The 26411-nt window shown below is 46.4% G+C and overlaps 1 protein-coding gene across 2 annotated transcripts in view; it reads right to left on the reverse strand.

Annotated features, from left to right (window-relative positions):
• IL17RD (interleukin 17 receptor D) overlaps nt 1-26172 on the reverse strand; it is a 62075-nt gene extending 35903 nt beyond the window's left edge. For both annotated transcript variants that reach the window (XM_058561587.1, XM_058561577.1), the window contains exon 1: nt 26004-26172. In XM_058561587.1, coding sequence (XP_058417570.1) covers nt 26004-26129 — 126 coding nt within the window. In that variant the 5' untranslated portion in view covers nt 26130-26172. The remainder of the gene's footprint in view (nt 1-26003) is intronic.
• Nucleotides 26173-26411: the final 239 nt, after the last annotated feature.

Raw genomic sequence — 26411 nt, forward strand, 5'->3', positions numbered from 1 at the left:
CCGCTTGAGAACCTTGGCGCTCCAACCCTTCAGAGTTGGGGGGTGCGCTCTGGAGAACACCAGGGTGGGCAGACTCTACACAGCAAGCTGAGGAGATAAAACAGCTCACTAATAAAAATCGTAAATTCCATTTTGTGATTAGAATCACAACACACATGTACCCTGGGTATTGAAGGAGAAAGAATGATCTTTGCCTTAAAAACTTAGCCCAGGGCCGGCCCCGTGGCTTAGCGGTTAAGTGCGCGCGCTCCGCTGCTGGCAGCCCGGGTTCGGATCCTGGGCGCGCACCGACGCACTGCTTCTCCGGCCATGCTGAGGCCGCGTCCCACATACAGCAACTAGAAGGATGTGCAGCTATGACATACAACTATCTACTGGGGCTTTGGGGGAAAAATAAAAATAAAAAAAAAGCTGTGTGACCTTGAACAAGTTCCTTAACCTCATCAGGTTCCAGTGTTAAAAAAAAAAAAAAAACTTAGCCCAACTTAAACTGCACCCTGAGGTTCTCTCCTCCTTGTTTATTCATGAAAAACCTCAGCTAATGTCCCAGATTTTATCAACAGATGTCTTAAGGGACAGAAACATGCTTTACACTGGGAAGGCCATTTTGAGTGATTGAAAATAAGGCTCCTCCAGGAGTTTACAATTTGTTTCGGAAAACAAAGCTAAAAGACATGAAATTAGAGCCCATAAGGTTATACCTTATAGAAAGAATGTGCTAAGTTAGGCACTTGAGTTCCAAGTGTAACAGGATTTCTGGGAAGGCGGAGTGAACAGAGGAAGGCTACCCAGAGAAGTCTTCACAGAGGAGGCAGGTCTCTAGCTGGACCCTAGGGCATGCCCACCTTTGGGGTGGGTGGGTTGCAGGGGGAAGACCATTTCAAGCAGATGCAGACACGTGAGCATGTGTGACCAACTATACCACCCACATGGCAAGCATTCAGTAAATGGCCGCCACTCCTCAAGGATAGTGTGGGGCCTTCCTCATCAGCCAGACCACATGCTCTAGCAATCCTGGAGTAACTGACCCAAAACCCTCATCCTTTCCGTGTTAAACATCCCCAAGTGGCTTGAAAGGATAGGCACCACAGGGCTGCGATGGACAAGTGGGCTCAGTTTTGCATGTGGCGCATCTTGGAGTCAGGCAAGACCTAAACTAAGTGGTCCTTACAGACTGAGCACAGCCCGATTTGGCAGACAGGAGCTCAGGGGAAGGGTCTCCGATCCAGGCCAAGGTGGCAATGGGCTAGGCTGGGGGTGAGGAAGAGAGAAGAAAGAGGCAATAAAACAGCAGCTTCAAAGGATGAACCAGAGTTGACTTAAAGGATGAGTCAGATCCCAGGGCCCTCAGACTGGAGTTGCGACTGACAAAACAGAAAAGAGTGGAGCTGGGGTTTCCTTACACACACCCTCTTATTTTCAGGATGGGCTTGATTCCCTGCCCCTCAAACAGATGTAAGGCATTGAAGAAGGAGGAAGGGGAGTCCTGGTCACCAGCCACTTCCAATTTCCACCTTATCTTCCCTTCATGACAAACAACATCACTAACTTTTGGTATTAGTGCCACGGTGGCCCAAGAGGGGAGTCTCCACTAGCATCTCTCTAACCTTCCCAGTCACTCCTGTGTACCTTGATTTTCCTGTCTACATTGGGGTAACCCAGTGCCGTGCTCCCAGCCGGAGCTCACTAAACACTAAAGAGAGAAAGATGAAGACTTGGAAACAAAGGCCATTTGTTAGCTTTCACCAACTCTTCATCAAAATTCCTAAAGATCAGAATCACTAAGCACAGCCTCTAAAAACCTGACTTTGGCACAAAAGGACAGATACCGTATGATTCCTCTTATATAAGGTACCTAGTGTAGTCACATTCATAGAGACAGAAAGTGGAATAAGGCAGTTGCCAGGGGCTGGTGGGGGAGGGGGAATGGGGAGCTACAGTTTAATCAGTACAGAGTTTCAGTTCAGGAAGATAAAAGTTCTGGAGATGGATGGTAGCGACGGTTGCACAACAATATGAATGCACTTAATACCACTAAACTAAACAGTGGTATTAATACGGCTAAAGTGGTAAATTTTATGTTATGTATATTTTACCACAGTAAAAAAAAAAAAAATAAATAACAGGAAAATAATGTTTAAAAAAAAGGAAACTGGGGCCAGCCTGGTGGCATAGAGGTAAAGTTCACGTGATGCACTTCGGTGGCCCGGGGTTTGTGGGTTCGGATCCCAGTCACAGACCTATGCACCACTCATCAAGCCATGCTGTGGCAGTGTCCCACATACAAAATGGAGGAGGACTGGCACAGATGTTAGCTCAGGGACAATCTTCCCCAAGCAAAAAGAGGAAGATTGGCAACAGATGTTAGCTCAGGGCTGATCTTCCTCACCCAAAAAAGAAAAAAAAAGGAAACTGCAGCATTTTGTGCAGGAAAGTAACAGTAATACAAGTGTTGCAGCCATGTCTGCAGGAAGAATTAGAAGGGTGGAGAACTGGAGCTCAGTTGGCCAGAGAGGTGGCAACTGCAGGTGTCCAGATGTGAGGTGATAAGGATGGCAGTGGTGGGAAGATGATGAAAGGACAGGTCTGAGGGGGATTTTTAAGAAAAAACGGCAGGATTTCATGACAAATGTGATACACAGGTGATGATGGAATGCTCAAAGGTAACTTAAGGGCTCCTATTTGGGGAACCTGGAAGATTCACAATTTTACAGCAATAAAGAGAACACTGTGGAAGGAGAATCTTTTCTTTTTTAAGGGGGATGAAGAAAAAACTTAGTGAAGGTGAGGTGACTACAGGGTGTCTTCTAATACCATATTTTTTTGGAAACGTAGGATTAGAAGGCAGGAAGTCATGCAAGAAGTCATGCTACAGAACCATAAGGACAGATGGGCTAATTAATAGGAGGTATAAGAAAGAAGAAAGAGTCAGGAATCGGGTTTTGTGGGACTACCCACAGTCAGGGCATATGAGGAGGAAAAGAAGATAGAAAAAGTGACGTTGGCAAAGTAGAAAAGGAACCAGGAAAAGTCATTAGGCAAAGGAGAATGAAAGAGAAGTAAAATAAAGAATATCAAAGAGATTACATGTAAAAGAATGTCAAGATGGATATTTTCAAAATGAAAACCATTTTTTTGACTATACAAATCCGTGAGCAAATAATTATATTGATGGATCATTTAGAATCACTCCTCCATATCAATTCCCAAGTCTGCTGCTATTCAGAATCATGCCCTGGTTTCCTATAAAAGTAGGAAGCATATTATAGGAACCATCTAAATAAAATCCTTTCATATGTTTGAAAACTTAAAAAAAAAAATAAGTGACACTGGCACTGGGGAAAGGCACTAAAAGACTGGGGTCACTGCCAGGCTTTTAAGTGCAGGTACCATGCCCAGCACTTCAGAGGCAAAGCTATCCTCAGAGCTCAACCCGCCAGGACAGCCCTCCAATCAACCATGTTATGGAGAAGAACAGAGGGACCTCAAGTCACGATGCTCCCCAAGATCTGCTCAGCACTTTATATTTTGATCCACTGTTAAATTAGTAAAACCTTTTTGCAGTTTTTGAACCAATGCTCTCTGAAAAACAAGGCAACCAATACTGAACTATCTACTAGCTCTAAATCTGGTCATTTTTTAAACCATATACTCCTAACCAACTGGTCTAACAGCTAGAATTCAGAATAACTGACAACTTCCCAGAACTCAAAGAGAAACAAAAGTTCAAAAGATAAGCTACAACATTATCGGTATGGCTCAAAGTTATCAAGTTAAATTTCAGTTCACACAAACCCTTTTTGTTCAAAGCTCATAAAAATGGTGAATTTTTGCACAGATGCACAAATATAAATATTACTTTTCAGACTATCTTATTTTAGACATTATTCAACACTTGTGGCCATTTCACACATGCACATCCATAGCAGTGACAGCCTTAGCGGATCAATTTCAGCTTCGTAGCTACAAACTTCTTCCCTAAAAGTAGGGGAATAAAGCCGAAATATGGTCATCTCTGAAATCTGATTCATCTCTGAGAAGAGGCCTACAGGAATTATATCTCTTGAGTTTATTTCCAGACACCTGGAACAGGCCTAGAGAAGGGCATACTCTAGGAAGCAGTAACTACTACACTGGTTAAATGCTTATCATTGATTACATTTATTGGGTAGTAACAAAGCAATGACCCTCATAACTTAACGACACTACACTCATGTCTTCCTCAAGGTACTTCAATTCATAAACATAATTTTTAAGGGCATAAAAAAGTACTTCTGCAATCACCAGTTTGAAAAGAACCATGTCATCTCACAAGTTCCCCAGCACAGCAAATGCCTCTTGATCTCATCTTTAAGTTTAACACTCTTGAGATTTTTCCCCATACTAGAAGAACCCTACGCCAACATCCTAGTAGACTGATATTAATGAAAGATTAACCTCATTTTCTTAGCAACAATAAGCTTCTAGAAGATTTGCCTGTCTAAGAAGAAATCAAACACTATCTGATAAGAGAAAGACAGATTACATTGTAGCCCTTTGGGCTCTCAGATCTGGAACATTATAATCTGATTGTATCTATACGGCATTCACCAAGAGGGCACTGCATGGCAGCAAGAGTAGAACAGATGGACCAGCAGCCCTGCTCCAACACTCTCAGAGAGCAGAAAAGTCATTTCAAAAGGGATGCATGGAGCCCTTACTCCTCCCTTCCCAACTCCCACCAAAAATAACCAACCATAAACTTCTAGCGCCTCTCAAAGACTTCAAGAGAGGCATAAAGGAGAATGTGTTGGCCTAGCTAAGGACTCTCAAATCAGTACAATTTCTTTCTTTACAGTTTTATTAAAATACGCAAGCACAGTCCTTATAAACAAAGAAGTCATTTCAGTTTTTCTTTGCAAAAATGGGAGCCAATACATTCCTTCTGGGAATTTAGGGTAAGAGCTTTACAAAAACAGTGTCCAGATGTGCTTAAAAATTCAGTCTGTTCTTTCTTCTGGGGAGGAGCAGAGGGAGAAACAAAGGGTGGGAAAGACATTTTATTAAAAATTGAAAAGGTTATTGGTTTTTCTTGGCTTGCACACTAACCCACCCTCTGCAGACAAACGGCACAGGAGCACCTGAGGCAGGACCATCGCAGCTTCCCTCCAGCGAAGGCTGCAGGGACTGCAGGGACTGCAGGGACGTAGCGCCTGGCTGACTGCAGCCCAAGCCTTGGGAGCTTCTCTCACTTCCAGAATGTCCTGAGCGGTAAATGGTTCTACCAGGTGGTGATGAAATTGGGGGAGAGACTCTGAAAGCCAAAGATTCTCAAGTGAGAATCAGGCATTTTTGTATTAAAACCATCATCCTTGGGACAAACCTTCATTAAAAAAATTCTTTTTTAACTGAAATGTTTTGTCAACATCACATCCCAGTTTTAACCTGGAAGGTTTGCTGAGATTTGAAGCTTCCTCAACCCAATGATTTCACTCCCAGAGTCCTTGTTAACCACAGTGAGATTTAAATAGATAGTCTGTTATAAAGTGTTTCCTTCATTTCCAGAGGGGTTGATGCTGGCTCCGGGTACTGAAAGTAAATGAGTGTTTCAAATAGAGCATAAATAAGGGAGACAGAGCATCAGGCATATATTATGAATAAAAAGATAATCCTAATAATAGTTTACATTATCATGAACCAAAGTTTATATGAGCAGCTAAGCCCCCTTTCAAAGTGGAGGGCAGCTGCTGGTACGGCAGAGGAAAATGGTATGTCAAAAATGTGACCTACCTTGAAGTTTGTTTAACTCTGCTGTCAGCCACCGCTTCCTTCCGCCACCTTACACCGGGATGGGGGTGGGGGCGGTATCCTTTTTGAAGTGTTTTGTTTGCAAAGGCACGGAACTGTCTCAGTACTAGAAGGACCTCATCTCCACAGTTCCCAGACAATCCTGATGAAGGCCAAGGCACCCTCATCAGTCTTCTGAGGGTGAAAACAGTGACCCCCATCAGAGAGGCAGCCCTGGGGGCACCCTCCTACTGCCTCCCAGGAGTCAGAGGACTATGTCTTGGATGAACAGTCTTCGTCCCTGGAGGCTTCCAGGAATCCTATGGGGAGTAGGCCAGGGGCTCGGAGGCTGTGCTTAAACGCAGACCTGCCAGGTCACTAAGATCCTCTGGGTATTGCACACTCCCAGAAAATGCTGACCCCACAAAACCCCTTTAACCAAAGGCCCTAACGTGTGTCAGCCAAATATCTGCACTCAGTAGGGTAATCTAGCTCTTATTTCCAGAGCACCCAGAACGTGCAGAGTGCAAGGCTAGGCTGTGGGGAAGGGTCTAAGAGTGACTGAGATGGGGTCCCAGTGCCCAGAGAAGTGACATTCAGGTGGAAGTAACACCTCTGTGTTACTCGAGTGAAGGTGGGGTGAGGGGGCACCTTTTGGAAGTGGCCAGCTTCACATTTCCAAATGAGAACAGTGTTACATCTCAAGTCACTTACTTGGAGTTAAATATTTCTGCACCTACAGAAGCAGAAGACACATCAGAACAGGAGAAATGGTCCCTGCCATTTATCTCCTTTTCAATTTCCATAGATATGAAGCCCATTTCAAGATGTTTTCACCCAGCCAAGAGCTTTCTGCAAAGGTGGAAGCTTCCACCAGCCCCAGCAACGAGTGTACTCCAAAGAGGCTGCCCCCTCCCTCCCTTCCCTCCTTCCTGGCCTCATGGCAGCAGTCTGGCCCATGCCACTGAGGCACATGAATAGTCACTCAGTGAGTGACCAGCTGGTGGCACTGGGGAGACCCTCAAAGGCTCTTGCAAGCATAAAGGACTGGCCATCGTGCCAGGTGTTCTTCTGGCAGAGCACCATGAGCCACACAGGCCACCAAATCATGGGGTGTTGGTAAAGGTGCAGGGAAGGTGTTCATATCCAAGCTTTATTTGGGGTGAGTGTATTTAGAGGTACAAGCTGCATGTACCATGCACATCTCAGTCCTTTCTGCAGAGCAAAAGACACTGTTTGCTCTGCTACTGCTGCAGGTGGAGGTGCAAGTTTAAAACCACCCAGTGCCTTCCCAGGGCAATCTGTCATCACTCTTGCCTAAGCTCAGAGCTTCCAGAGGGCATGACCCCTGGAGATAAGGCTCTTCATCAGGTCAGCCTTCTTGGTGCCCTCGAGCTATAGGCCCTGCTATCACATGGGGCGGCCCTTCTGGTCTCCGGATGGGTGACCTCTTCCCCAGTCTCTCATCATCTCTTCCTCCTCTGGCCTGTGTCACAGACCCCTCCAGAGACGACCATCTTCCTGTCAGCCAATCAGGCATTCTTGTCTCCTCTCTTGCCCCTCGGAGCATGCCAGCACAAGCCTTCACCTTACCTTTTTAAAACAGGTCTCTGCTTTTATCTTCTCTCTCTCCTCGGTCCCTTTAGGGCCACCCACCATGTACTGTTAAGTCCAAGTCCTTCATTCTGTCTGTTGAGAGTGGCCCAGACTCACCTTTATGGAGAGGAAGGGGTTGCTTTTACGGGGCTCTTCCAGAAATGTTCTCGCCGTATCCAAGGGACCCTCACCAGGACCCACTAAAGCAACAGCGCTTCAACCTGAGCAGGTGGCGATGACTCAGGATGTTGGCTCCTGGACCCAGAGGAAACCTGAGGGACAGCAATCCTTGGGTGACAGACTGGGGTGTGTGTGTGTGTATCACTTCTAACCTCTTTAGCTTTCCTAACAAGAAGACAGCTTGGTGCAAATGGTGGTGGGAAGGAAACAAAAAATTAATCTCTCAGCTCTGCAGTTATGCACATGCAGATTATCTGCCAAACAATTTCTTATCTCTGATCAATTTCTATCTGCAGCTGCCTTTCTCCTGCCCCCGCCACCAGCTAGCACACACCTCGCATCCTCTCCTCCCTGGACAGTTGCTGACAGAGTGGTCCAGGCCTCCAGGACTGTCAACACCCCAGTGTAATTCAGAGCTCACAGGGGGTCTGAGGCAGTGCCCTTGTTTATGGATCCAGTGATTGATTGGGCCCTAAAAGCTCCTGGCCCAGAAGACTAAATGGGTTGAAATCAATCATTAACAGTAGTGTAATGTTGAAAAACAAGAGATGCGAGGGGGCCTTTGGCCATGTGGACAAGCTGGACGAGTGCACAGGAAACGTGAAGGATGGAGGCAGATGGACACGTTGGGCACCTCCGAGTAAACACCAACACAGGCAAATCAACAATGACCAGCAGAAATGAGGGAGCACACTTTGTAAAAAATAAAGTGACCATACACAAAATTTAAAAAAATCAAAACCTATGCAGAAGACACACACTTTACTTTTATTAGAGAAAGATCTGTAAAAATGGCAACAGCTTGGGTGTTCTTTCTCGAGAGAAATCAAAAACAGACACCCAGGGGCAAGAGTCTAAGTGGAAATGGAAGTGACCAACACAATAAGGAGATGGAGTGAGTAAGATGGAAAAATTACACTCTGCAAATTAAAGGTTCAAGTTGTCTCAACAAAAATAATTGTTAAATTCATTTTGGGGGGGGGGATGATCAGCCGTGTGTTAACATCTGCCAATCCTCCTCTTTTTTGTCTGAGGAAGACTGGCCCTGGGCTAACATCCGTGTCCATCTTCCTCCATGTTATATGGGACACCGCCACAGCACTGCTTGCCAAGCAGTGCATCGATGCGCGCCCGGGATCCAAACCAGCAAACCCCAGGCAGCCGCAGCAGAGCGCGAGCACTTAACTGCTTACGCCACTGGGCCAGCCCCAATTGTTAAATTTTTAAGAATACTTCTACTTTGTGCCATTTTACAGGTAAAGAAACTGAGAGCTGGAGGGGTCACCTGTCCTGTGCACAGTCACAAAGAGTCAGCTGGCTGGGATGCCCTCATCTCGCATGTCGCACTGACGTAAATGAGACAGTCTAACAGAGTGGCTTCTAGCCAAGATTCAGATCTGTAAAAACTCCAGTGAAACAGGATTATTTATATTCTATTTATGGGAAATGTGTGATCAACCCAAAATCGCCCTTGGAAAATATATATATGAACAAAGGTTTGCTAGCCAAATTACTGATACAAAGAGAATTCCCATGATAATGCTTAGATTCAACTGTTCTCACAATATGCTGTTAAGTCCAAAAGATCCACTCAATATTCTTATTTTAAAACCCTCATTTATTCACTTAAACATCTTCCCTAATACTCTCTCCTAAGCAACATTTCATCCACATCTCGCTTTAATACTACTAGACTTAAAAGCACTAAAACTTACAAAATAAATCACCAGGTGGAAAGATTCAGTCCTTCTCTATTAAGTCCAGTATTAAACAAGTATAAGGTACTACCAAAATAACAGAGTAAATAAAAATTATAAATGTCAATATTCTTTAGGATGTGGAAAAATGAGCACTCCTCTCATGACAGACTGCCACTAATCCCCAAGTGGTTCCTATGTGGCCAGGTGCAGAGCTAAATGTTTTAAAGACAGTATCTCATTTAGGTCTCAAAACAATTCTGGGATATAAATTATTATTAACTCATTTTGCAGATGAAGAAATTTGCCCAAGGTCACAATAAATGGTGGCAAATGGTAGAGCCAGGAATTATGGACCAAATCTGCTCTCTTTCCAAAATATTCTTCACAGTAAATTAGCCATCATCATACAAGGAAGCTGGTAGACATGTAGTGAGAGCTACAAAATCCAGTAATCCCACTTTCAGGAGTTTATCCCAAGGAAACAAACCAAAATGGTGAGGGGGGTGGGCAGGAAAACAAGCTGTATGAAGATTTCACAGCAGCTTTATAACAGCAACAACCTGGAAACAATCCAAATGTTTCATTAATGAGGGGAAAGGGCTGACAAGGTGGGGAGGGTACACAACATGAAAATATCAGATGGCCACCAAAAGTCACGTCTGTGAACTATGTCAATACACGGAAATATCTTTGGAAAACAAATTTAAGTAAAAAAATAACCATTAAAAAAATAAATACAGTGATTACAACTCTGCAGCAAGATGTGTTTGTGTATTCAAGAGGGGAAGAATCAACATTCAATGCTCATTAAGCTCTTTTTCTTTGCACTAGGTTGAAGTTACCAATTTGTAAAGGAAACCCTGCTTAAATATGCTATGATTCAGAAGGTCCTTCTCCTCCTGATCCTAGTCCCACTAATTTTAAAGCCCCCCCTCCTTAGGCTTTCAAGTAGGTACTATTTTTAAATTAGATTAACAAAACCTCCTTAGTTATAAGCCCATAGCTCATGAAATTTTTTGTTAGCCATTTAGCAAATTTATTTAAGAACCAATACATTTACAGATTGGAACACTATTTCTGTCACCATTTGGTTTGCGCTAATAAAAGGCCACACTCTCAAAATCTCATTCTTTTATAAAACATTTGGAAAAGTAATACTATTTAAGATAACAGAAATCCATGGGGATTGGGGGAGGAAGGTTTAAGAGTGCCTGAACACAAGTCAAGATGGAGGCCATGCATTCAATGCATAAAGTGGGAGATATGTGCCCAACTGCCGTTTTTATAGGCTCTCGTTCCCCAAAAAGGAACAGGATATGCCCATGCAGATTCTTCATCACACTTTGTCCAGGGAAGCAGGTGGGCCCAGCATATCCTCAGCCAGACCACAGACATCCCCCTAACCCTGTCTATACATTGCTCTCCTGGAGTCTCCAATGGCTTCCTGGATATCCTGTCACCTCAAGGGAACAGAAGCACAATTAAAAAGCATCTGAACTAACCGCTGCATCTCTGAAGATAAACGAGGTTGGAAAGTTGGGCAAGGAACTGGGCCAACATTGGCACTATCTGACTTCTACACTAGGGGAAGAAAAGCAGATTCCTCCACTCGGCAAGACTGTCCTCTGCCTGGGCAGATCCCACGTCAGTCTTCATTCCAAGATTCCTTTTTCTCTGTCCTTACCAACCCACACATCCTGCCCATGTTCCCATCTTGCCCTATACTTGGGATGGCTTACTATTGTCCCTCAAGGATAAAGGACCACCGGGCTCAGTGCACACGTGGCACAGAGTCAAACCCCTCCAATATGGCAATGCCTGCTTCCAAGGGCAAGCTGTTCAGTATGGTAGCCTCTAGCCACGTGTAGCTATTTAAACTTAAACTGAGTAAAATTTAAAATTCAGTTCTTTAGTTGCGCCAGCCACATTTCAGCCACAAGTAGTTAACAGTTACGGAATTGGACAGCGCAAGGAAGGCCATGTCCATCGTCACAAGATTCTACTGGATAGCACTGAGCTAAGACAATTCAGCACCTGCCCACCTGTGTCTACAATTCCAGGTGACATTCTCCCACAGCTGGACAACTCCTCCCAGCTGTCACCAGGCACCATCTGTCACCTCATCTGACACCCAAGTGATAACTCAGTTTCATCTGGGCACCATTATTTTTATTTATACATAGTAAAATGGATGTTTTTTGGTGTACAGTTCCATGAGTTTATACATGTATAAACGTATAATTAAATGTACAAATGTATACATTTGTATATCTACCACCACAATCAGCATACAGAACAGTTCCATCATCCCCCCCCCCCAAATTTCCTTGTATTGTCCCTTTGTAGTCAAACCCTCCCTCCACTCCCAAAAACCCTAGCAACCACTAATCCGGCAGCTTTTTAAAAAACTCAGATTCCTGGCCTTCCCCTGGAAATTCCACTTAAGCAGGTCTGAGATGAGGACAGGAATCTCCCACCCCTCCTAAAAGGTTCCTCAGGTAATTCTGGTATTCAGCCAGGTTTGGGAACCTCTGGGGTAAATGCTGAATCTGAGTTTAATTTAACTGTCTGCAGTGTTCTCTGGTATCTGGTGTTGCTCTCTTCCCACCCACATTAGTTGCTTTGTCGCATATGGCAGACATCCATCTCAGGCTGGGTGCTTGGAAGGCAGGGCAGGCTCGACTGCTGGGGGCATGGGCAGGGTAAGAACTCTGTGGCTCTGGTTTCTGGCAGAGAGAGGTCTCTCTGAGTCACATGGCCTCCCATCCTAATCCCTTCCTGGCTGTTTGTGCCATGGAATCCTCATCTGAAAAAAAAGGAACCACATCAGAAATAATTGCCTACCTCTGAGGCTCACTCGGAAGCGATGACTTAGATTACATATTCAAAGGCACCAGGCAGCCAGGATGAAAGGTACCCTGTCCTGCATATATCACCACCACACAGGGTTGCCTTGGGATGGAACCCTCCTCACCCTGACCATTTACTTGACTGATGTGGGAGACCAGGACTCAAATTATAATAAAATTTCAGCCTTTAAAAAAAAATCAAAAAGGCTTTTTCCTCCTAAATTCATGATCCCAAGGGCAAGGTACCAAATTCCATTTTTAAAGGGGAATTCGGAAGAGTCAGCACCATCTCAGAAAACCTCTTCTGCTCAGAAAGTAAACAGTTACAAAGAGGGTCAACACTTGAGTTTAGCTTTTCTCCCCCAGCTCACTGCGGCTCTGCTGAGGATTCCTGGAAAACACTTCGAAAAGTTTACGATGATCAAAGGAAAAGTATGGCCAACACAAGAAATGCTATCATTTAACATCATGTGTTTATTTAGCCCCACCAAGCCAAAGAGAGAAGACTGTTTGAAAGGGAGAGAATGCCTGCTTAATCAACTAAAAATGCATTCATTACTATGCTATTCACCGCGGCTTTCCTGAAATAAGACACTTTTGCCCCTAGACCATAAGATTGAAGCGATTTGAAATGAAAATATTTCCTGTCCACTGCTTGCCAGTTTCTAGCCCCAGAGTGATATAACAGATGACATCCAGTACAATAAATGCTTTTATTAACCATAAATTTGAGACTGCTTTAGGGATTTGAAGTGTTGGGTTTCATGCTGAAAAAATGTAATGTTATCCACAGACCATCACTGAGTAACAAAAACAGAGGCACAGGTTAGGCTACTTTGATCAAATTATGGCAAAAAAAAAAATCGGTTTTTGCATTTAAAAGAGTAGTTGCATTCAGGGCATATCTTCAAGGAGCACCACAATAGTTTAATCATATGTCTTGGAGAGTTTAATGGAAATTCATCCTGAGTGTAGGTTTACACACTCCTATTGATTTCTGTTAAACAGAAAGGAAGTAGAATAGTGTTAAGCTAAGTGAGCTAAGAAACTCAAATACTAAAATGGGACCCCTAAGTCAGGGTTTCTCACCTCAGCACTATTGACATTTTGGGCCAGATAATTCTTTATTGGGGAGGGCCCACTTGTGCATTGTCAGATGTTGAGCAGCATCCCTGGTCCTTACCCACTAAATGCCAGTAGCACTCCCCATCCCAGTTGTGACAACCAAAAATGCCTCCAGAGATTCCCCAAATCACCCCCCATTGAGAACTACTGCTCTAAATCAAACTCTAGGCCTGTTTAGCAAATGCTGCCTGATTTCTCTCTTTTTTTTTTTTTTTGTTAGGAAGATCAGCCCTGAGCTAACATCCATGCCAATCCTGCTCTTTTTTTTTTGCTGAGGAAGACCAGCCCTGAGCTAACATCTATTGCCAATCCTCCTCCTTTTTTTCCCCCCTTTTTCTCCCCAAAGTCCCAGTAGACAGTTGTATGTCATAGCTGCACATCCTGCTAGTTGCTGTATGTGGGACACTGCCTCAGCATGGCCCGACAAGCGGTGCATCGGTGCGTGCCCAGGATCCAAACCCGGGCCGCCAGTAGCAGAGCCGGCGCACTTAACTGCGAAGCCACGGGGCCGGCCTCCTGATTTCTCTTTATCCAAAGAAAATGTCGGAGCCCAAGGAGTCTCGCAGCCTCAGCTCTCTGCCTCCGTGCCTCCCTCTACACACCAATGGTTAACCCTGAGTGATTTCTGAAATCAAAAGCACTCTGCACTCCCTCTTCCACCGAAACCAAGGGTAGCAGAGCTATGGAAATGAAAACTCTCTCTCCTGTGACCAGAGCAAACTAGACTAAGCAAAGGCAACCCGCCACCCCCACCCGAGGCGCACCCTGGCCCAGGCTTTGTGTCCAGCGTGCATTCCAGTACAGGAGCCCCGGCCAGCTGGGCTGGGCTGCACCGCATCCCTGCCAGCAACCAGATCACTGCTTTCTGGCCTTTCACTGTCAGGCCACAGAGGGGACCGTGGACTCGGTGCCAGAAAAGAAAATGAAAAGCGAAGTTGAACCTCTGCAATCCATTCTCTGGATGCTGAATGTCCCACTATTACATCCCGGCATGACATTTCACGGCCAGCAGGGGAGGAGGCCCGGTCCTGAAAGCTGAACAAATGCCGGGCACACAGGCCCCCCTGCACTCTAGCAGCCTCCCCGGACTTATGAATAAAAGATGGAGGTTTTGTCTCTGTCATTTCCCTGGTACCCTGTAAGAATAACAACTTGTCGTTTTTTGACATTTTAACTTACTTTGAAAAATAATCAATATTAACTTTACATGTCTTGGCCCTTAAATCTGGGGCAAATAAAAGAAAGAAAAGCCATGTAATTAGGTAGAAGATAGTAATTCAAGTTAAACGAACGAAACTGTCTGTAAGGGACTCTAATAAAATAATTTAGGTAACACACAACCACAGAACTAAAAGGCTGGAAACTGACTTTGAGGACATGTTTTGAGTGAAGTGGCCTTTACTGGAAATAAAGTTCAATGTTTTCTTAGCACAAAGGAAAGAAATGGCTGAATTTTGGTGTGAGGAAGCACTAAACCGTGAACCTGCCCCCGCCAAAAAGAGGTTTTAATAGGAACTCATTCCCAGTCACTGAGGGCAACATCTACAACTGTTTGTAACAAGGCCATGTGAATAGCAAAAGCCTTAACGCATTCTTGAGACATAGCACTCCTAATTTTGAGAGAGCACAGTTGATTTCAAATGGTCTTTAAAGAAAGAGATTATATTACAGGATAGCACAAATGACACCCTGCACTATCTTTGCACTCTCAGTAAAGGAAAAGGGAAGCCTTAATGGAAAGCATCGTGTTTTCTTAAAAGACAAACAACAGAAGACTAAACTGGGTTAAGCCATTAGAAAGGTCTCTAAGTGCAACAGTTTCAAGCAGAAAAAATAAATGTAGCTCATCGCTAAAACTGTATCTATATTCATTACCTATTGATATCTAAAATACAATCATGTTACAGTATCACCTTTAAAGAGATCTTGCCAAAATATTTAACCTGACCCTAATCATGAGGAAACAATCAGAAATCCAAATTGTGGGACTGTCTACCCAAGTGACCTTAACTCTTCTGAATGTGTATGTTATAAAGGACCAAAAAAAAAAGCTGGAAGGACTGTTCTAGATTAAAGGAGACTAAAGAGACAGTCCCAACTAAAAGCAATGAGTGATCCTTGTCTGAATCCTGGAATGTGATTCAGAAAGAAATCACGAAGGACCCTAGGAGGACAACTGAGGTACATGTGGCAAAATTTTAAGAACCAGTGGCTCTAGGCAAAGGGGAAATAGGTGTTCATTTTACTGTTCTTTCAACTTTTGTATAGGTTTGAAAATTTTCAGAATACAAAATACGGGGGATAGAGTACAATAAACAGAAGCCTCATGTACTGCTAAGGATGCTTAGTGCTTAGCAGACTGGCTGCCTGCTGGTCTGGGTGGGGGCTGGGCAGCAACAACTTCATCTTTCTGTTTAGTTTTAGAAAATATATGCCCAAAAATATTACTAATATTTGTAAAGGAAAATTATATAAAGTCTTACTATAGAATAGATCCAGGATAAAAATAAAATTTAAAAAACATGACATTATTCACTTAACTGGGGGGCAGTGGGGGGGGAGGTGGACACACAGCTGACATTTAAGACATTCAGGTTTCTGCTTTTGAAAAAGTCACAGGTCCCTTTAAAATCCCCTTTATGCCTTTGCCTAAAACTCTTCTGCAATTTATCATTCTCTTTCTCCTCTTGTCAGAATTCCTACTAATTTAAAAACTTTTTAGAACAGCTCTCTAAAACTTCCCTGCCTTCCACCCAAACTCTCCCCCAATATCCACCCCCACCCTTTTTTAATGAAATAAAAGCAGTGATTACACTAGTCTTGAGCAACTCAAAAACTATGCACTTAAAAAAAAAAAGTGTGACCCTTGAAGTAAAAGGAAAAAAGCTCAGTAGATGGAAAATGTGCTCAAGTGAAAAGATGTGGGGGGTAGAATCTCTGTCTTTCGAGGACTTCAAACCCCAGGGAGGAGAACAACGAGAGAGGCAGCGTGTCCAGAGCAGCCTTATGAGGGTCCTGGGTGATGGTCACCCTGGGCATCTCGGACACTGGGAACTTCAGGGCTCCCGCCGCCCTGAAGCAGTCTTCGGCCAGCACAACCAGATGTTACATTTTCTATGCTTCATTTTGGTAAAACTCCATGACCTCTTTCTCAAATTAAAAAGGCAATGCTATTTTTTTTAAACCACAGGAGCTATCTTTAGTGAAGCCTTCTAAGGATTTCATTAATTCATAGCCAGCCAACCAGGACTTTTCCCACAGTCTCCCACAAAAAAGCCCGGGAAGTCACTGATTGCTTGGCTGGATCTGAATATGAGCAGAGGTAAGATCAGAAATATCTAGTTCCTCCCACAGGGAGGCAAAGCACGAAAATCAAAGCCAGGCAAAAACTCATTACCACAGCTGGCCAGCAAACCCACAGCCCCGGAAAGAAGGCAAAGAGCATCTTTGATTCTGGATGGACCATCTAGTGACTTCAGAAAATGAAATGCATTCACAACCAGAGGGAAATGAAACAAAATGAAACCTGTATCTCTGTTAAAAAGACAAGGTTTTCATACCAACTGAGAGCGGCTGCCAGGGAGTGAGTTTCATTTCATTCACATTGTTTCATAAAGTCCAAACCAGGATGCTTAGTTAGTGCTTAGCATTAACTTTTTATATTTTTCTCATCCACAGTGCCAGGTACCCGGACAGTCCAAACATCCCCTCTTCAAGCAACCAGCACTTTGCAAAGTCCAATTCCCATCTGTTACCAGCCCAATCGCCACCTTTATCATTCCCTGGGAACCTGTCCTGTAGCCCAGCAGGTGGCTAGTATGTGGCACACAGTGCCAATAATCTGGGTGTGAAGGAATATGTGGAGCATATTTTTATGCTACTCTCAGCACCTAACGCCACATGACAAGCCAACATTAAGAAAACATAACTACAGAACTTTACAGGAAATTTTTATTACGACTGCTCGCCTCAGGTGTCACCTTCTCAGAGAGGCCACCGAGATCATCTGCTTGTGCAGCCATCACTTTCATCACCCCATTTTAATTTCCTGCAGAGCACTCAGTCATTCAAGAAACATGTAAGGAGAACCTACTATGCGCCAGGCACTGTTCTCCTGATGCAGCAGAGAACAAAACAGATAAAGGCCCCGTCCTTGTGGAGCTGACATCACACTGGAAAGGAGACAGACAGACAAGAAAATACCATGTGTGCCTCATGGTGAAAAGTTCTGTGGAGAAAAATAAAGTGAGGAAAGAGGAAAGAGAGAGCAGCGGGTTGCTATTGTAAGTAGGGGGGTCAGGTCTGGTATTTTGTTATCCTATTTGTTTCCCCTACTACAGTCTAAGCTCTGGAAATCAGGCCCAGCACATGGAAAGCACCAAACACTCTCTGAATGAATGAATGGCCACTGAAGGTCACTCTTATCAAGCCACTCATCTTGATAAGAGTGGCCATCCAAGCCTCACCATTCCTGATAGAGTGCACACAAGCAAAATACAAGGCGTCCTACTATCTAGTTCCAACCCACATCTTCAGCCTTCCTGTCCCCAGCTCCTCCAATGAGCCAACCTCCTCCAGCTGGGCTCACATGTTTCTTTCTGCCCCAACTGTCCTCTCATCTCCTGGTTCGACTCAGGGCGAGGCCCTACTCAAGGTCCCCTTGGTGAGGCCTGCCTTCTTCAGCCATCCCAATCCCGTCCTCTAAGCCTCCTCTGCATCATTCAAATCAAGTTTCTGCTGCTGCTTCACTGCATCACTGCAAACAGGGCTGGACGCATTCTCACTAAATCTGGAGGCATGATGGGGTAGGTCTGACTTGACTGAATGCAGGCGTTCTGGCACAGGTGAGATTCACATGGGGAGGCTGAGATTGGTGTGGAGAAGCCTCACAGAGAAAGGTGGGCCTCTGCCAAAGCAGAGGAAACTGAAGCAGAGCAAGAAGCCAGTTCCTGGGAACCGACTGACACAGAGTTCCAAAGGTGGGTGCCATGCAGCGCCTCAGGCACTTGCTTGTCATTACCCTGCTCCTCACACTGGCAGCTGCATAAGGAGGAACATTCTAGGATGAGGAGCAGCAGGAACCGTGGTTCATGTTTCTCTGGGAAGAGTGGGGAAGTGCAGAGAAGAGAGTTCACTGTAGCATGGACTCCTTCCTGCACCTCCCTGACCTCCTGGGCCTTGGTCTGCAGCCCAGCCTGGATGCGAAGACACTGAGGACAGGGGCCCGGTGCCACTCCTCTTTGTCTTTTCCCTGGGTCAAGTTACCATGACTTGACACAGAGTAGCTGCTCAAAAAACCGTCTCTCGTCTCCTCACTCCAAATAAGGCTTTTTGAACTTCAGATATTGAGAAGTCAACAATAAATCCTAACCATGTGACTGCCTGTGCCCCACCTACAGCAAATGTGCTCACTCCAGAGGAAGGAGGCGATAAACTGTGTCACTCAACAGGAGCCATGCTCGGGCTGCCTGCTCCTGCATTTGGTCTGGATTGCACTGCATTCTCCTGAGATAAAAGAGGGGCCATTTCAGGAGACGAGAAGCCAGAAATCACCTGGACAGAATAAAATCACAAAGAGTTTCTAAACCATATGGCCTGTCTCAGGAAAATGTACCTCTCTGTTCCAAGGAAACCCTCCCTCTATCCCCATCAACCCTCCCACTCTCAAGTAAAACAGTCCATCTCAGAAGAGAAGTCTGGGGCCATAGCCAGCATTTTTTTAAAGGGTTACCAGTCAATGAGGGAAAAAAAGCCTACAAAACTGACAGAACACTTGGAAACTCCTAGTTTTTAAGGGAATAAAGTACTTTTTAAATCTAAAAAAGTTATATTTAAAACCTAATCCCTCATGATTTCAAAAGGATTCACTTGAAGTATTCATTTAATTTTGTGAAATGTAAATATCCATCCAAACATTTTAATTAATGCTATCAATTTCCACTCCCTTTTCAAAGTCGCTGTTTCAATTTTATACAGCATTTCTGATAAGTTCAAGCAAGCTTCCCCACAACGTAATTTTAATGAAAAGTCTCATGATTAATGTCTATTAGATGAGGTTTGGGATGAAGAAACATACAATGAAATTACAATTTATTAAACTTCCAACAATACTTGCCATCCACTGCCCTTTCAACCCTTAAGGTACCAGCCTTATGCAAATAAGACATTTACCATTAGGCTTACTATAAAACAAATGCTTCTTACAAGTGCACAATAGAGGTAGTTTTCATTTACGCTATTAAATCATACAATTTATAGGCCAACTTCCGTTTTAGAAGAGAATTACATGTGTGTTCACATCACATCTTTATTTTGTCATCTACCCAGTGATTTGTTGAAGACAGCTGGTACCTATTAAGTCTCCCTTTTAAATGTTGTAGCCTTAATTAGCTACATCCACCTTCCCCCAACATTTCCAAACAAGGAACCAAAGAAAAGGGAAGCTGTTTTTATCATGGATACTTTGAACAATGGAGTTGTAAATGTTAAAATAATAGTTTCCATTAGAGACTAACCAGTCATTCACTTTTCAGGCCCCTTCACAAAAACAGGCTGTAGCTAACAGACAGAGTTTAAATTTTCAACCTTTGTTACCTAGGTAATTTTTTAATTGTTCGAGTTTTAGTTTCCTGCCTGGTGTTATTAATTAAACCTTCTTTTAAGATACTGCTTGGGAAAGGATGAGGGACAGTCTCTCTGGAGAAATTCTTGGTATTATTTAAGCCACAAACTTCTTACTTGGACTTCTGAGCATATGAGACCAAGCAGACAGAATCTGCAAGTAGAGAACAAGCTGACAATGGTTTTCTATGAACAGACATCATGCCCTTCCCAGACACTGAAGAGTTTCCCACTCACACAATGAGAAATTCAGTTGATCGAATTGTTTTAACCTGCCCTGCCCTGTTTATGTAGATAAAACACACACTGACTTAATTACAATTTAGGCTTTCCTTCTTTGAAAAAAAAAAAGGACCCATTTATGCATTCAGGACTTCAAGTGTGAATTATGTCAACAGGCTAAATTTTGAGCAAGATAAGGAGCCATCTCAAGGATTCCCCCTTAGATTTGGTTTCTTCTTCGAGACTTGCCCCAGCTTTAATCTGCAGTAAGACTATCTGTTTCAATAGGATGTGATCACTCCTTGGGCTTGTGTCTTTTCAATTAGCAGTGGCCCTGCCGGGTTTAGAGTGGCGGAGAGGAAGTGGCCTGTGGTTAAACAGAGGAAATACCAAGGCATTTTAATAGAGCAAATAGTCTCTCTACTTCCCACCGGGAAGAGCTTCAAAGGCCCTGGGCCCTGGAGGAGACAATGTGTTGTGGGGCCATCAGTCACCTAATCGTGAATCAGGCCCATTCAGAACATCCCAGCAGCCAAGACAAACACTGCCCAGGAGGACACTGCCTCCCACTGCCGGGCAAGTCAGGCTGCCTGAAGATGGGACCCGTGGCACCAGCACAGACAGCCCCCCTGGGCCTGCTGAAGGCAAGAGACCCACCAAATTTGAGGGAGAGGCGAAACGGGAAAGGTCTCAGCTGCCAGGGTAGAGTGGCAGGAGAGAGGTCTGCTCCAATTGCACTGCCCCCGACCCCAGCCTGTGAAGCTTCTGGGGGTACCTGAGCCCCCACCTCAGCCCATACTCTTACAAATCGAGGGTGGGAGGGCCCAAGCTTCCAGAAGCCTAAAAACCCATCCATCAGAGGCAGACACAAGAGGCAACGAGGAATGAAAGGGACAATTAACTGCTGATAGGGTGGCCCCAGCAGCAGCAGACATCTGCTGGGGCATGGTATGTGAAAAGTTCAGGGACCAATGGGAGAAAAGAGGGTTTGAAAGCTTTAAAAAAAAACAAAAACCCAATACATTTTAGGCCAAATGAAGCATGAAGAATACCCAACTTAAAATAAAGACTTAAAAAAGCATTAGCAGTTCTTTCCTTTGTAGCGAAGCCGTCTGTAAGGTTTGAATTGCTGAGAATATGATTTGGATCCTACTCTACTCTTTCCTGAGACTGTTTTCCAGACAAGACCAGCTGTTCTGGGGAGGAACCCAGTGGAAGCGTCAGGTCCCCTTCACTCCCAGCCTCGTCTTCAACCCCAGGCCAGAGGCACCCACCCAAACTGGGGTGCCCTGCCCAGCTGGCTCCCAAGGTTCCCCTTCAGCCAGCCTGACCCCTTTTGTTGGTCAGGGCTCTGACAAAGTGTCCACTTTCCTCTTTAAGTTCAAGGAAGAAATTTAAAGTCAAACTCTGATTTTAAATGTTTAGAACATGGCTTCCCGCCCCCTCCTCCTAATCGCAGAAGCCCCATCTCCTAAAGCAATGGCTCTCATCATTGAGAGAGCATCAGAGGAACTTGTAAAAATGCCAATTCCTGGGCCCCATCTCGCTCCCATTCTGGTCCCATCAGCCTTGAATCTGCATTTTAGCAAGCTTCCAAGGCAATCCTGATACTGGAAGCCCCTGGACTGCACTCTGAGAAGTCATGTTTGGAACAAGGAAATGGTGCCACAGACGGTACTTAGCTGCTGGTCACATTCACACAGCTGTATCCCTGAGTTAATAACTCACATGATGCCTCAGGCACTGCAGGGGCTGGGAGGGTGCGGGTCGGCTGGATGGATGGCGGTGGGGAGAGAAGGGAGGGCTGCTCAAGAGAGATGGACAGAGGCCAGGAGGATTCCCAATTAACACAGCAAAACAAGCCGGAGGAAAGCATCACACTTCTTATACACATGTCTCTCTGAAAAACGTGTCAACCAGGGCTGAGTCATTTTTAACCAAGAATTCTGTAAGGGACACGAAAACATGTATAACATGGACAATATGGCCACAGGACAGGCAGACCAGATGCAGGCCTGGGAGCCATGAGCTGCAAGTGAATGAAAAAGCATCCAATTCCGAATCAAATAAACACGCCTGGGCCCACAGCCAGGAGAGTTCTTGGGTTGGACTTTTATCAGGGACCTAAATTTTAACCAGCTGGAACTTCTTCTTTTCCAAGTACCACCCTATTCCTTCCTACCTTTTGAGATGAAGTATTTGCCTTAAATGGGAAACTTGCACTTCATTGTAAAGACGATGCCAGCATTCTGGCTTCCTGAATTCCTAAAGGAGCAGACCTTTTTGGGGGGTAGAAATTGTGTTTCAGGGATAACAGACCAGAGAAGATGTACCCCGTTTAGGTAGGAAGGCAAGAAATGTTTCTCCTCCCCCATTGGAGAAAAAGCCACTAAGTCAAAACCTGTGGGAGTAAATTCCTAATTCCTCATTCCATAAAGAGGCTTCTCAACCAACCAGCAAGCCTAGAGGGGCTAACAAACCTCAGCGCCAGGGACTGATATGAAGTTACCCATTACAAACAAAACCACTCCACTATCCAGAAGCAAGAGTTAAGACCCAGTGTAAATGAGGATGCTGGCCCCTCTGGAAGTTTTACAAACTGTTACTTCTTTGGGAAAACTGTATTTATTACTCAAAGAGTAACTTTACCTGGCAAGGGCCCTAAGAGGTTTTTTTAAGTAGTCGAAGAAGTGTGCCCACAACTCATTTCTAAAACACCGAGCTGTGTTCAAGATGGTATTGGCTCCTTAATTGCCCTGCTAATAATGGGGAGGTTGTGAAATCTGACCACTTAAACCAGGCCGGCTCCTCCAAGAGCAGCCCCGAAGGATGTGTTAGCAGAGCTGCCTGAGGGTGAGCTGGCTGCAGTCACCTTGCAAGTCCTGGGAAAATACACATCCCTGCAGGGGCAAGAGTTCCTGGAACAAATGCTCCCTGGAGATCAAGGGGGTCATTCACTCAGCTCCTTTCCAGCACCCAGATCCCACCCCTCCTCCAGGGCTCACATTTCCATCCTGCTGTCCCCCTCTCAGGTTCTGTGTGACCTAAACCCACAGGAAGCCCTCTCCTGTTTGCATAAGACATAATCAAAACTTATATGTTCGGAGAGTCTCAACTAGACTGTGAGCAACCTCAGAAGCAAGACCAACACCTATGGCGTGAACACCCACTATCTGGTAGCAGACAGACACAAATCAAATACCCAAGTCACTGTCCACCAGTACCTACTGGCCAGTCCTCTAACAGAGCAACTTCTGGAAGTTACCTAGAAAAGTGAGGGCAGGGAAGGCTTCCTGCAGGAAGTGATGCTGTAGCTGAGAGGGGAGGCTGAGGCATGAAGAGAAGGAACGCAGGCAGGGACAGCATGTGCAAAAAGCCTGCTGCGGAGAGGACACTGGAGCTTGTAGCTCTGATGTCTCCTCATTTAAAATCTATCACTTAATACAGGATTTAGCAGGAAGGCTGCAGGGTCTAATTGGGTTCAGCCAAGATTTACAGGGCTCCAGGCTCTGAGGCCACAAAGATGAGGTTAAGTGCCTGGCTAAAGAAACTAGTCTGAAGACACAGATGTGAACAAATACTGACGATGTAGTCTGGTGAGAACCAGAGAGCAAGGACCCACATGAGAAGGTGAAGCAAACGGAATGGCATTCAGGGAGGGCTTCCCTGAGGAGGCATCACCTGGGCTAAGTCTTAGCCCAAGCAGGGGGTTCTCAGCGGGGGGGGGGGGGAAAGGCATCCCAGGAGCAAGGAAAAGCATGCCGCAGCAGCATAAAGGGCACAGGGTGGGAGGGACAGGGGCTATGGCTGGAAAGGTGGGTATGCAAAGCAGGTGGGCAAGCTGGGTCAGGGAGAGCTGGTGGCTCCATCAGATGCACCAAAAGGCAAGTCCAGGAAGGAAGGAGCCATGTTTCAGGGAAGAGCCTGGAATCCCGGAGATGGCCCAGAGGCTTCCACGCTCATTCAAGGAGGGGATGAAGATGACCTAAGGAAAAGATTGGTGGGGGCAGAGGAGGAGCTGTTGAGAAAGTCACCCCAACTAGGATTTGTGGCAGGAGAAGGGAGGTCAGCGTGAGTGCCAGGCCACTAGGGCAGTGGCCACCATTAATTTTGTGGGGTGCACAGGATGCAGGTTTAGCGGAGGACACATTCTGACAGGCAGAGAGAACAAAACCACCAGCTTGGCTCCTATGGGGCAACTACGGTACACACAACATTAAAACTTCACAAGCTTTGTGCACTGACACATGAAGCCACCTCGGCAATGGCAGAAAAACAACAAATTGGACTGACCCACCTGTGCCATCATATGAAAACTCGGAATAAAATGCCTGTGATGCTGTTACAGTTATTCAAAAGCCAACATATCAGTTTAGACCAAAAAAATTTAGAAGGATCAATAAGTCAGCATGAGATAGCCTTAAGGAAAACTTTTTGATCTAAAACCTGGGGAAAACTGTTAAAAAAAAAAAAAGAATGGTGATATTTTACTAAAATGGGACAGAGTAAGAAAATGTGATGTTTTACTCAACTAGGAAGGATGTTATATTCACTTTGGGGTGGGTGGGAGGGTGGGTTATAGCTGTCCATACTGCACCTATCGGGTTTAAAGAATCCCAGCTGCCTGGCTCATACTTGGTTTTCTGCACTGTGTTTCTCTGAATGTGGGGCAAGTGAGCTGGAGGCACCAGCCTGTGCCCCTAAAGGGTGTCAGGTCCTACGCCTTGACTGCCCCATAGCCGTTCAGAGCACTCCAGAGGATGTGGGTCAACGTTGCTCTAAGTGAACTACCCCATACTCATCCCTCGGAGCAGCAGTGCTGGGGAAACCAGGAAATCCCCACTTACTCCCATTTTCCAGGTGAAGAAACTGAGGCTCACAGGTGCCCAGGGGCAGAGCCAAGGTCATGTCCGTGGCTGCCTGAGTGCAAAACCCGTGTCCTCTCCACAAGACTGAAGGCCGTGAGTACCCTGGCGCCGAACCCACCCTGGCTTCAGGGGGAGGTGCGGAGCAGACGGATCAGTCTCGGGTCCTGCGGCCGCCCAAGCCCAGGAGCCCTGGGGGGGAACCGGGATGGCAGCGTCCCCGCGCACATCGCCTCCCCTCCCCCCCAGCCCTCCCACCATGCTCCACCGCCCAGACCGCGTCAAAGAAGTGTTCGGTTATGGGGAGAGGGCTCCACGCACACCGTCCAAGTCTGCGCACCTCTCCAGTCTGGTCTCGTCTCGGGCACCTGACCGAGGTGACAAACTCATGCCTCCCTTTGGCCGTGAAAAATATCCGCAACTCAAGCGGGGGCGGGATGAGGGCGGGTGGGAGATCATCCGTGAGACCATTCGCTAGACGAAGGGCTGAACAGGAGAGCAAAAGTTCCCATCAAGTCAGGAGTCGGGGGTGGGGTGAAAGTTGGGTAAGACGGCCCGGCCTAGAAGAAACAAAGCGGCCCCGGGAGCGGAGCGAATCCCTCCCCAGCGCGCCGGGTCCCCTCCCTGGCAGTCCCGGGCCTTTGCAGAGAGGTGGACCAGAGGTTCGGGGGAAGGTCCCCACTCCCGCTCCAAAGCGCTCCCCATCCGGACAGCTAGGAGGATCCCAGCCCCGGGGCGCGCAGCCCTGAGGCGGAGGAGGTCCCAGGCCAGGAACAAAGGGTGGGGCGCCCCTCTTGCCCGCCCTCCGGGGACCGAACCCCGGCCGGTAGCTGCGCCTCGTTAGCAACACAAAGCTCAGGGTCGGGCGGCCCCTTTCATCCCGGCCGGGGCTGGCGGACGCGTGCCCCGGGAGGGAGGGAGGACGGGCGAGAGCAGCAGGGACCCCCGCCCGGCCGCAGACTCCGCGGAGAACAGGCACGTCGGCGCGGGCTCGGCTGCCCGCGAGCACCTGTGCGCGCCGCGCCGCCGCGGCCCCCGCGCTTTTGGGGACGAAGAGAAACTCGCCATCCTCTCCTTACCCTCCAGCCGCAGGTGTCCGCGCCCCGCGCTCTGCTGGAGCCGCCCGCGGCCACGGCCAGCTGCGAGCCGTTGAGGCAGGCGTTGACCGTGAAAAAGACGGAGCAGAGCTGCAGCCACGGGGCCATGGCCGTGCGCTCGCCCAGCCCGGCCCTACTCTGCGCCCCGGCCGGCCTGCAGCTGGCCAGCCCCGAGTGGGCGGTGGCGCCCGCGGCGGCGGCGGAGCGGGCCATCCCACCGGGCATGCGCCGCCTGCCACGCCCCGCCCCTTCTCCCGGGCCCCGCCCCCAGCCTCGACTCTCGCGGTCTGGCCCCGCCCCCTGGGCCCCGCCCCTGGGGCCACGCCCCGAACGACCGCTGAGAAGCCGGCAGCTGCAGTTTTTGTCTCACCTGAGATATTTTTTTAATCC

The sequence above is a fragment of the Diceros bicornis genome, chromosome 2 (assembly GCF_020826845.1).
Source record: "Diceros bicornis minor isolate mBicDic1 chromosome 2, mDicBic1.mat.cur, whole genome shotgun sequence".
NCBI classification, from domain to species: domain Eukaryota; kingdom Metazoa; phylum Chordata; class Mammalia; order Perissodactyla; family Rhinocerotidae; genus Diceros; species Diceros bicornis.